General features: G+C 47.0%; 1 protein-coding gene across 3 annotated transcripts in view; it reads right to left on the bottom strand.

Moving 5' to 3' along the window:
• Window positions 1–11,141, bottom strand: part of LOC104528240 (xin actin-binding repeat-containing protein 1) — a 34,264-nt gene that overhangs the window by 20,781 nt on the left and 2,342 nt on the right. For 2 of the 3 annotated variants that reach the window (XM_029086004.1, XM_029086005.1), the window contains exons 3-4: window positions 10,253–10,663; window positions 8,792–8,873 (exon numbers count right to left, since the gene is read on the bottom strand). Coding sequence is in view for 1 of the 3 variants with exons in the window: in XM_029086005.1 (XP_028941838.1) it covers window positions 8,792–8,873; window positions 10,253–10,663 (493 nt within the window). In the remaining 2 variants the exon portion in view is untranslated. Of the gene's footprint in view, window positions 1–2,111; window positions 2,268–8,791; window positions 8,874–10,252; window positions 10,664–11,141 lie in introns of those variants that run through there. The other variant, XM_010172182.1, reaches the window with a different exon arrangement.

Genomic DNA, 11,141 nt, shown 5'->3' with positions numbered 1-11,141 from the left:
AGGGTGCCAGAGCCCTGGGACAGGCTGCCCAGGGAGGGTGTGGAGTCTCCATCTCTGGAGATGTTCAAACCCACCTGGATGTGACCCTGTGCAACCTGCTCGAGGTGATCCTGCTTTGGGAGGGGGGGTTGGACTAGATGATCTCCTGAGGTCCCTTCCAACCCCACCATTCTGTTATTATCTGAGATTCTGTGGGATGCAGAGCACAGCTGGGATCAGGGCTGTGTTGTGCATCTTTAAACATTTATTTTCCATGCCATGGAGGGCATTGCATGGATACCACTGGGCTCCGAGGAGCTGTTGAGACCCTGCCTTTGCTTTCTATTCTTATCACGGTGTTTCCATGCTGCTGTCAGCTCTTTATCACTGACAGCCAAGAAAACTTAATACCGTTTTGGAAGAAGCAGCCACAGCCAAAAAAAAAATTTAGCAGTATCCTTTAAAGAGAAAACCCCATCCCACTTGTAGCTATTGAGTTTCCTTGGCATTTCCATTTGTTTCTGAATGAGGCAAATTGCCAGTGAGAACATGGGGGAGGAGAGAAACGGTTGGCCTTAAAAGAGGAAAATATCAGGTTGTACAGTACTTAATGCAGAGATTTCTGCTACTGTGTTCAGACCCAGACCTGGGGTTTTTGCCCATGCTGAAGAAGGATTTTCAACTTCCTAGCACCTAGGCTAGGGCATCCTTACTTGTTTTCCCCCAGAAAGGAAACTTTTGTATGCTGCAAAGTACTACATCTATTCAAGGGCTGAAAACAGCTTCTGTAGGAAGGATGTTCCTATGAATTTCCACCCATTCTGGATCCCTTAATTGCCATTAGTGGATTATCTGCCACTTTGCCTGGACAAGAACATAAGTTTTCATATTTTGCCTCTTCTCATCAAGTGATATCTGTACCTGAGGCATTAGCTCCACCTCTCTTTCCTTAAATATCTGTTTTCTAATAAAAACCTGAAGCTACTTCAGATATTTTCCAGCAAAGATTTGGGTGAAAACTGGAGACCTGGATGGAACTGGGGAAAGTTAAAGAATTTCTGTTATTCTTGCAAAGATCAGCAGGATGTGTATCTCAGAAGGAAACATTGACCTCTGCTAAATGCATAAGCAAAAAAAATGCTGCTTTCAGCTCAGGCTGGGGTCAGACCCTTCACACAATGACTAAGGGGCAGCACCAAGACTTGAATCTGGAGTCCCATCTCTCTTCTGCTGGCCACAACACAGACCTTAATGCTAAAAGGCTTTGGCAAACGGATAATCAGGTATGAGACACACACACACATGCACAGGGGTAGATTTCTGCTCTGTCTTACAGAGTGGTGCAGGGTCTTGGAGTTACTTTCCATACATGAGCACAAATAGGGAGTGGTATGGCCATGTTAATGTCGCTGACCAAACAGGCTCCTGAAGCCCTTTATTTGGCTCAGGGTCACAAATACATTTCTCAACCCTCCCTGGAGACTGGGAGAGAAGAGGGAGGGAAAGAAATTCCCTTCTTATCTAATCCTACTCTACCTCCTGTTCCCTAAAAATGTAAGATAAAGCAAAACTAATTTCCCTCCAAACAGTCCAGGTTTTACTGCCTATTGCCCACCAGTCCCCAACATGGTTTTGATCTGGAAGGTGTCCTCTCCACCCTCAGCATCCATCTAGCTCAACTGAATCCCGTACAGATTCTTTCCCCTATTGCTGGTCACAGTGACCAGAGTAATGATAAATAACACTAATTTTGGGGAGAGGTTAGACACTGAGATCTGTCCAGGTGAATTTAAGCCTCAAAGCTGGGAATTCAATATTCTAGGACAGGGGAAAAGCACACATGTACAATGCTGTTTCTGGCTTGAACATGCCCAAGTGCCCTAGACGATGGTGCTGAAGCAGATTGAAGCCAACATCTGTGGAACACAGAAACAGCACTTTCTGCATCAGAAGGTGGGATTTTCCAAGCTCTGGGCCAACAAAATAAAATGTATGGCTTTCCATGAGCTGAAACACCATTTTCATAGCACAGGGCACTAAGTATCCTCCTTTTCCCTGCATTTTAGCATCAGTCTGAGGTTTGTATTCATGCAACATTTCACCCCGCTATAATCTACCCCAAAATTACTTACGGGAAGGTCTTGGTAGTCCCAACAGTTGTGTCGTGCTGTAGACAGCCCCAGTGGAAAATCTAAGTGAAACTCACGTCCAGGGAAACCTTAGTGTATCCTGTGAGGAGCCCTGCTCCACTCCCAACACCCTTGGTCCTGTTCACTGCCTCCCAGTGGTCTCTGGCAGCTGGTTTTATCTACGAGCACTGGGCTATGTTGAGAGGATGAACCACTTGGTCTATTTTTAGGGAAGAGTGAAATTGCTCTTCCACCAGGCTGAGTCAATCATGAGTTTTAGCAGTCCTATACGGAGGCTGGGAAAGTCTGGGGGCCTGGCTTATTTTCAGAACTTATTCATTCAAAATGCCCCTGGTGTAATCTGGTACAGGACAGGAGATGCTTCCAGGCAGTGGTGCAATGGGGAAGAGGCACTTCCTGATGCACTGTCATGTCCTCAGGCTGTGATCTGCATGGCCAGGCCCCCTTGGCCTCTGGCTACAGTCAAAGTTTTAAGGGAAAAGTTGGGAAAGTGACAGGTATTAGCTACATCTTCTGTCTCACAGAATCACAGAATCATTAAGGTTAGAAAAGACCTCTAAGATCATCCAGTACAAATGTTGACTCATCACCACCATGCCCACTAAACCATATCCCTGAGTGCTACACCTACACTTTTCTTGAACTCCTCCAGGGATGGTGACTCTACCACTTGCCTGGACAGCCTGTTCCAATGTCTGACCATTCTTTCACAGAAGAAATTTTTTATAATGTTCAACCTGAACCTCCCCTGGGACAGCTATTTCCCTATTTCCTCACCAGTTCCAATATTTTAGAATGAAGAAAGAAAAAAAAAATAGAAAATTCAGGGGAAACATGTATGCCAAGAAGAATGATCGAGCTTTATTGTCAACTGGGAGTCATCCTCATCCTTGCAGTCCCTCTATTAGCAATGTGGTGCTGCAGGTATCTGCTCTGGGTGGAGTTTGGAGAAGGATAGCAAATAAAGCACTCAGCCCCAAAGGGCTCTTTATGCCCTCAAAGCTCAGCTAGTCCTATTTTTAGCATATTGATGGTGGGTAAAACTATGTGCCAGAGCTGGGAACCCTGACCTGGCCATGTGCTGATTTACAAATACAAACATAACCAATGGCTCTGGAGCTTATTTTAACAGTCCACCTTTACCTGAGGAGCTGAGGCTTAGGAGCTCAGTAATGTTTCAATCAAGTCCAGGTGCTTTCTCTTTGGTTTCCTTTTCTGACACCTTTAGAGAGCATAGGCTTGAGTAGATCACCATGTGGCAATGAAAGATGTGGGCTGGCTATGCCAGTACCAGAAGTCACCATCACCTGAGACAGAACTCTCACCCAGAGGTGCTTAGGAACAAAAAGCACAGGGTGAGGGCCATAAAAGATCCAGCTCAGTCTATGCTCGTACCCTCCCAGGCCATGCCCATGGCCCACAGCACCCAATGCCAGACAACATGGGACTGCAGCGACGAGAAAGAAAGTTGCATGGATGTGAGCTGAGCTGGACCAGATGGTCCCCAAAGGGTTTCCGTGCTCTTTGCTCCAAAGGGCCAAACAAAACTGATGATTTGCTGGTTTGAGATGCTTAAGTTTTTGGTTCCCTCCTCCTGAATACCTTGACTGGAGTATTACAGGGGTGTTTGAAGGGACTGCTGCCCCTTTCTTTTTCCTATGGGTCTGCAGATATCAGTCCCTGGAACGGATACTACACATCAACCAGACTGCAGTTAGGCATGTGATGAGGTTTCCTCACCAACATCACATCACAGAATTGGCTTGATTGGAAAAGACCTTTAAGATCATCAAGTCCCATCATTAACCCAACACTGACAAGTCCCCAACTAACCCATGTCCCTCAGCACTATGTCTAGATGACTCTTCGATCCCTCCAGGGATGGAGGTATTATATATACATATCACATCCACCTCCAGATGACCATCTGCTTTCACTGAGGCTCCTGTAAGGGTCCAACTCCTCTGTACCATAGCCCAGTTTATTTAAACATCCTGCAAGGCTATGAATTACCAGTGCCCCACTGTCTGTCTTAAGCCTGCTGCCTAGGAAGATCATCACCCCTTCTTCTGGAGTGACCTTCATGTTCTTTGTTGCTTCATTTGATAAATGAGGATCAGAGAAAAAAGCTAAATTAGAATGGGCTGAAATTGAACCATCTGGGGATGGGGACAAATACAGCCACCCTTGTTACTGCTGCGTGCTGAGGAGAAGACTATAGTTTGTGAGTGATGGCTGTGAGCCAGGCAGCACCAAGCAGCAGAGGAGGCACAGACCAAAGTGGAGAGTATCCCACAATGTGGAGCAGAAAAGTGAGGGATGTTGTTAGGAGGGTGACAGACAGGTCTTTAATCACCAGCCAGGCTGTGAGTCAGGGGGCTGGGGTTGGCAGGGGCTTCCAGCACACACACACCCGCTCAGGTAGCGTGAACTGGGTGGCAGGAGTGTCAGCAAACACAGTGGTAGGCTGGGGACAGAGGGATCGTATTTATTCTATATGGGTGGAGGGACATAAAGGCAGGAGGTGAAGGGCAGAGCATATCAGCTTCGTCAGCAGCTCATGACAGGCATGTGTGTGTGACCTTGTGGCACACATGAGCCCAGCAGGAACACACGGGGTTCATGCATATATTTATGTGGAACTCTCTCTTCATCTGCAATATATATTTGCCTGTCTGTCTCTTTAGCTGCAACATATGTATATAGGGTGGTGGTCTGTCTGCAGGCATGGCTGGCTGTTCATGCTCCTGCTGTCTCTTTCTTCATCCCTCGGTGGTGGACCTGGTCTGCTACAATCTGGGACTTCCATGCATGTCCCCCCCATCAATGCCCCTGCAAACTGCTCCTGTGAGCACTCTGCTGCAAACCTGTGAGATCTGAGCTACCTGACAGCTCTGCGCAGCGCCTGGGGAAGGGTTTTTCTCCTCATTTCTGGAAGGCAACAACTAATTAGAAAGCAGAAAATTAAAAAAAAATTAAATCAATGGATCATTGGGTCTTTCTGAGACACACTGAGAATGTGACAGGGAGAGATCAGCAGCCTGGGGGCATGGGGGTCTGGAGCAGAAGGTAGAGGGTAGCTCTGAGCCCTTGGCTGAAAAGGGGTGGCTCTTGCTGGGAGCTGAGAGAAGAGGGTATCAGGGGCTCAGCAGGGGAAAGTCTCTTTAGGTTAGGTGGAGTGAGAGCAGAGACTAGAGCTCACAGGAAAAGCCAACTAGGTGGGACTAGCCTGTCTGTTTTGGTTGCTGCTACCAGCCCAGCTTCTGGCAGAGCTTGGTGAGGCATGAGAGGAGGCTGATCACTCTCCTGCCCTCCATGACTGCCTGAGAACCACTGCATGACCCCCAACAGTCCCCCCAGAAAGATACCTGTGATCCCAGCATCCCCGACCCGCTGTCACAGGGGCTGGGACAGGTGAAAGGGGATGGACAGCACTGGCTTCTGCCCCTTCTTTCTGTGGTGTGGGGGGCTCCAGTCAAGAGGGCAGATGGATCTCATGCTTAAACACCCCAAGTTACCCTCCTGGCTGAGTCGCAGAGCTGGACATATTGACCACTTACGGGATTCCTGACATTCAACTCCTGTTTGTCATGCTCATGAAAAGCAACTGCTGAAAGGGATATGAGCCTTTAAGGATTATTTTGACTGCAGGAGCCTCTATCATTGTAAGAACCAGAGCTGCCTCGAACTCAGAGCCCTCTGAAGCACAAGCACAGCTTTTTATCTCAAACCAGCATTTCCCCCCCCTCCCTTTTAGATCTCTCCAGTTCATTACTGATGTTCTCCAAACCCATCTGCTGAACAGGGTACTGCAGAAGGGGTGATGCTGGCTGCAAGGCCCCAGGTCATGGAGAGCTGGAGGGTGAGAGCCTTCCTTCACTGTTGGTTCTGAGAGGTGGTGTCTGGTAGCTGCCGTGGAGCAGCATCCTTGAGGAGAACAATTTTGGGATAGAAACTGGATGGTTTCATTGTCGCTAGATGGCACCGCACCCCCTTGCAGATAGAACTGTGGGTGCTACAGCGAGCAGGGGAAAAACCATCCCCCTCCAAGCGAGCGTTGAAACCAAGCCTGGGTCTCCCTGCACACAGGGTGGGGGGATCCCACTGTTTTCTGCCCTCTCCTTCGCCTCTTCTCCTTGCTTTGAAAATTCCCCCTGGGTAGAGGTCGAAATGAATACAGAATAGAAAGAGGGAGGGGGAGGAGGGAATTAAATGCATTTTGGAGGCTGTCTGGATGCTCTGTAATTTGCAGTCACATCAGGTTCCCGTTTCATCTTTGCACTGTGCTGAGGTAACATCCTCATGTGCCCTTCAGCTGAAATCCCTGAATAATGGAGCTACATTAATACATGGATGCACAAGCATGTGTGTGTGTGCGAGCTGGGGGAACATCATACCTGCATGTATGCCCCTCTTTTCTCTTCCTTGGCCATGATTTTCCTCTCTCTGTTTGCCAAAATTCATCTAGAAGTTGTTAATTTTTAAGCCCAGAGTACTCAGGAGACTCTACCCACAGCAAATCAGCTGATGCCTTCTCCTTTTTAATATTAAAGGACTCAAGCTTTCAACCGCTTCCCTTTGGGGAAAATGGTTCCTTGATTTGCCATCTTCCTTCCCAGGAAGTATTTTGTTCTATGGTTTAAATCTTCCACTGCTCAGTTTAATCTCATTATTGCAAACTGCACCCACTTGGACCTCTTTAATTAGTGACCTGGTGACGTCTTTGGTGTCAGCTTCCTCTGGATATCATCAGCGTGGCTGGGGATGTAGCCCAGCTGGTTTAACTGCCTGGCAATGGGCTTTTCTAAGGGGTGTAGCAACCTTCCCTTTTGAGCAATGTGCAGGACTCCAGCAGTGTCTCAGAGGTGACTATGCCATGCCTGGAAAGAGGTAGAGCACCCAGTGCTTTCACTTCATGTGTAGTTATTCAGCTCTGAACTGTTGCATGGACATGTTTCCTGATAAACCAAATGCCAGTCAGCAGGGCTGTCTTAAACACTACCAAGCTGTTGTCCTCCATATCACAGTGTTACAGCCCTGAGAACCATACTCTGTACTTAACCTTACAACACTGTGTGGCTTCAAACCACTTGACACTGCCCTCCCCATCCCAGGTCCCTCCATCACTGTGCGTCCCCCAGTCCTTGGGATTGGGCTGTGGGGCAGTTCCTGGGTGATGGTGAGGAGGTTCCTGTAGAAGACCTGCCCTGGTCACTGGTGGGGCTCGTGGAACACTGATGTCTCTCTTGCTCCATGAAAATGACCAAGCACAGGATAGGTATAGTCTTGGACATGTCTTGTCCCAGAAGACATATGGGACAGCTGGTTCCTGGCCTTTTTAAGGAAACATTACAACTCCTGTCTCTGAGCAAATCCAGCACCTGCATCAGAGGTAGCTGTCATATTCCCTGCTCCCTGGCTGCAATTGCCTCCCCAGAAGGACCCCACAACACACAAAGCCCAGCCCTACCAAAGAAGCAGTGCTGGAGACGACATGAATACTTTGCTATTACAAAGCCTTTGAGTCAGGGGCTAGAGAGTGCCGTAAAGCTCTAAGATAGACCATGATTCATCATTCACTATCCAGAGGAAAAGATGTTCCTTGTGTTGTAAAAGGCACACAGCAGCTGATACTGTGATCGTGTTTAACAAGATAGCACGGTGACTTCACATGCTTTGACATTAAAAAAAAAATCTTAGCAATGCTGTGGAACTTCAGCTCCTTCATTTGTCTTTGTGCTCATGTAAAAGACTTTTTTCCCATGCAGTTGGGTAATTAAATACAGTGTCTCAAATCCAGGCAGCTTGTGATTTTTTTTCTCCCTTCTTGTGTGAAAGGAAGAAATGGAAAGGAAAGAGAACAAATCCTAGATAGATGGGATATAGGGTCCCAGGATTCCTGATCTAGGCCCAAAAGAGACAGCGTCCACTGGTCTCAGATCCAGTCGTTATGGGATTTTTGGAGAGCTGTTTCTTTCTGCCCCAAATCAAACAGCAAAATTTGATAAAATTCAACATTTGCTATGCAAAGCTTCAGTCTGGATCTCTCACTCTTCACAGATGCCTCTTGCCTCTTGAAATATCCGTGATCTGCTTTAGTCCCGATGATATCATAGCATTAGGGATCACTTACATGCCCTACTTAAGCCAAGGATGACTGTGTCTGCTGCCAAATTTAAAAAGTAGCCCAGCCAAGACTCCTTAGTTAGGTACAAAGGAACCTCTACACTTTCCTCTCCTCAAGGCTGAGGTGCAGGGAGATATTACTCATCCCAAACTAAACATGGACTTACTTCTGTCTTGGTATTTAATACCAGCTATTTTTAAATGCTGGGATAACATAGAGAGAGTCATTGTGGTTCTGTGGACTCATCACTGGCCCAGATCCCACATGTGTTGGGATTTGCCAGCTCTGTGCAATGGGACTCATCAGGACTGGAAGGCTGCAGTTGTGGGGTCATCTGCTCTCTGTGCTCCCTGTCCTTGGCCAGAATCCTGCATGGCCAGTCCTGGCAGTACCCACACCATCCCAAGCCAGAATCACCCAGTAAGTCTCTGCTATGGGATTACAACTTTGCGCAAGTAGATCCTTCCCAGTTGCAACTATAGACCTGGCAGAAGAGTAGCAATGGTGATTGGTAACCAAAATAAATCCAACTCACAGCTTCTGCCCATGGCTGAGTCACCAGCTGTATCTGGCACCGAGGAGACGATCGCCTGTCTGTCATGGGACAGCTTCCCTTCCTGTGTGGGAACAACAGTGGGTAAACAGGTAAATTCCTATAAACAGAGGAGAGGAACTGCACAAAGCCCCAGTGTGAGGAAGGTAACTGCACCAGAGGCTTTCCATAGGCAAAAGTGGCCCTGACATTGCCTCCACCTATTTTGCCTACACCTATGCGTGGTTTGGACTTTTTTCTGTAAACCTAACCCAGGCCTGGCTTTGCTCTGTTCTCTCCAAGGACAGTGCTTCATAGCTTTTTGCCCCTTGTAGTATTTTCTTTACCCATTCTTGCTTTTGAGACCACCATTGCTGCTCTTTCAGGGTTAGGTTTATCAATCCATTTCCTTTACCTCCCAGAATTATTTCAGTGTCTCAAACCCAGTAATGATTGGTGATGACCTTTGCTGTAGTCCCAGTGAGGGGACCAGTCCCTCCTGTGCAGCAGTAATCACTGGGGTGATATCGTACAGTGGTCAGATGGATATGACCATTTCAGAGAGGATGTAATTCATTATTAATATTCCAGATGATAATAACTTCATGGGACTCTCTTGTTTCCTTGATGTAGGTCTCTCTCCAATCTAGGCTGCCCATTCCTAGCAACTCCTTCCCCCTGGGGAAAGGATCATGGCAAGGAAGTTTGTTGAACATATGACCTATGGCCCTGATACCATTAACTCACCCAGAGCTGGATGGAACTAGAGATAAACTATGTGGGAGCAGAGAAGGATGGGTGTCTGGATTGAGAGAATTGATCCAAGGAGATGTGCTTTTTCTGGGTAGAGTAATGGGACTGGAAAGAAGTTTAAGCCATAGGTGATTATGAAATTGTTCTTGTTCAGAGATGTTGCTTGCTCCTTCCATTGTTGTCTGCTTCCCTGAACTGGCACTAACATCTATTCCCAGCTCCTTTGGTGCTTTAGTATTTAACAGTAGAGTCAGGTTTATCTTTTACTGGCCACAGCACACGGTGCCCCTTTTCCACTGGATGCGGTGGCATTACAGAACCTGTCCTGAGGGAGATCCAACATATGTTTGAGGATCTGGTGGTGTGTCTGCCAGCTTTTAATAACACAGAAAGAGAGGTGGCCTCCATGCTGCAGGGGGTTGATGTGCCAAGGGGTTTTATGCAATAGGCTCTGTTGCTCACCCTCAACACATCTTGGAGCAAGCTCTGTCCTGATGGTAGCTCTGATGTCACAACATGGCTCCCCTGTAAATCTGCTCCTCCTTCCCTAACCATGGAAGATTAAGCTTCCACAAGGCAGACCGCATACCCAAGGACTGACATCAGTGGATGATGAAGCACCAACATGAATCCCAGCCACTTGCAAGGATGACTCTGGACAGCCAAGGAAAATTAATTTCCAGGAGCTTTCAAAGAAGAGCACTTACTAACCTTTGCAGGAGACTCCTTCCATTTGAAAGTGGCAGGACTCCATTGTGCCTTCCTCTGGATGGTCTGAAGAGAGGAAGGGAAGGATGGGTCTTTATGAGGTTTGGTGTCCATGCTCAGGGGTTGGATTGTTGTCATGATTCTAACATCAGCCTCTTTCTTCGTCAGGATGCCATTGGGAGATGGTGACTTAAGTGGAGAAAAATGTAAAGTCTTACACTGTTGAGTGGCTTTAGGAGTGTCAAAGCTGGTCAGGAGCCCTTTGAGATTCCTTGTGGGGGCACTGAAGTTAGGGATGGGAAGGTCCTCCATGGACTTGCTCCAGGACATATCTCTACGATGGCTTTGAGTCATGGCTTGTTTTTTCCCCACTGGACTCACACTAGTCTGTGACAGATATCTTCTCTCCATGAGCTAAAAAACCCCAAACAAACAGCAAAATAGGCTCATATCTCACTTCAATAACACATCAACTGAAGTTTTTATTTCCTGCTCTTCTACTCCAAGCATTATGTCTGTTGACTTTCTAACTTTTGGGATGAGAGAGTCCCATCACTTTCTGCCCTAGGTTCCCTGGAGTAAAAGTCAGGGACATGATCTAAACACACACTAGCCCTTTCTGAACTGTGAGAGAAGTTTCTATCTTGCCTATTTCCAGTTCATCCTCCTAATTTGTCCATGGTCAGGTAATGAAGCCTTTGAATAGAAAAAAATAAGACCATTGGCTGTCTTCCCTCTTGGATAATTTTTTTATCCCCAACTCCATCCTCTTCCTCTAGAAAGCTGTGTTTCTAAGAAGTAAGGAAATCCCCCTCTCCATCATTTAAAACTCCAGTTTCATCTTAAAAACCTGGACTGGAAATAAAAATTTTCAGATTCTTTTTTTTTTTTT

This window comes from Antrostomus carolinensis, unplaced genomic scaffold, assembly GCF_000700745.2.
Source record: "Antrostomus carolinensis isolate BGI_N321 unplaced genomic scaffold, ASM70074v2 scaffold15187, whole genome shotgun sequence".
In the NCBI taxonomy this organism is placed as follows: domain Eukaryota; kingdom Metazoa; phylum Chordata; class Aves; order Caprimulgiformes; family Caprimulgidae; genus Antrostomus; species Antrostomus carolinensis.
The sequence above is the reverse complement of the archived record's forward strand: the minus strand, read 5'-3'. Positions and strand labels throughout refer to the sequence as shown.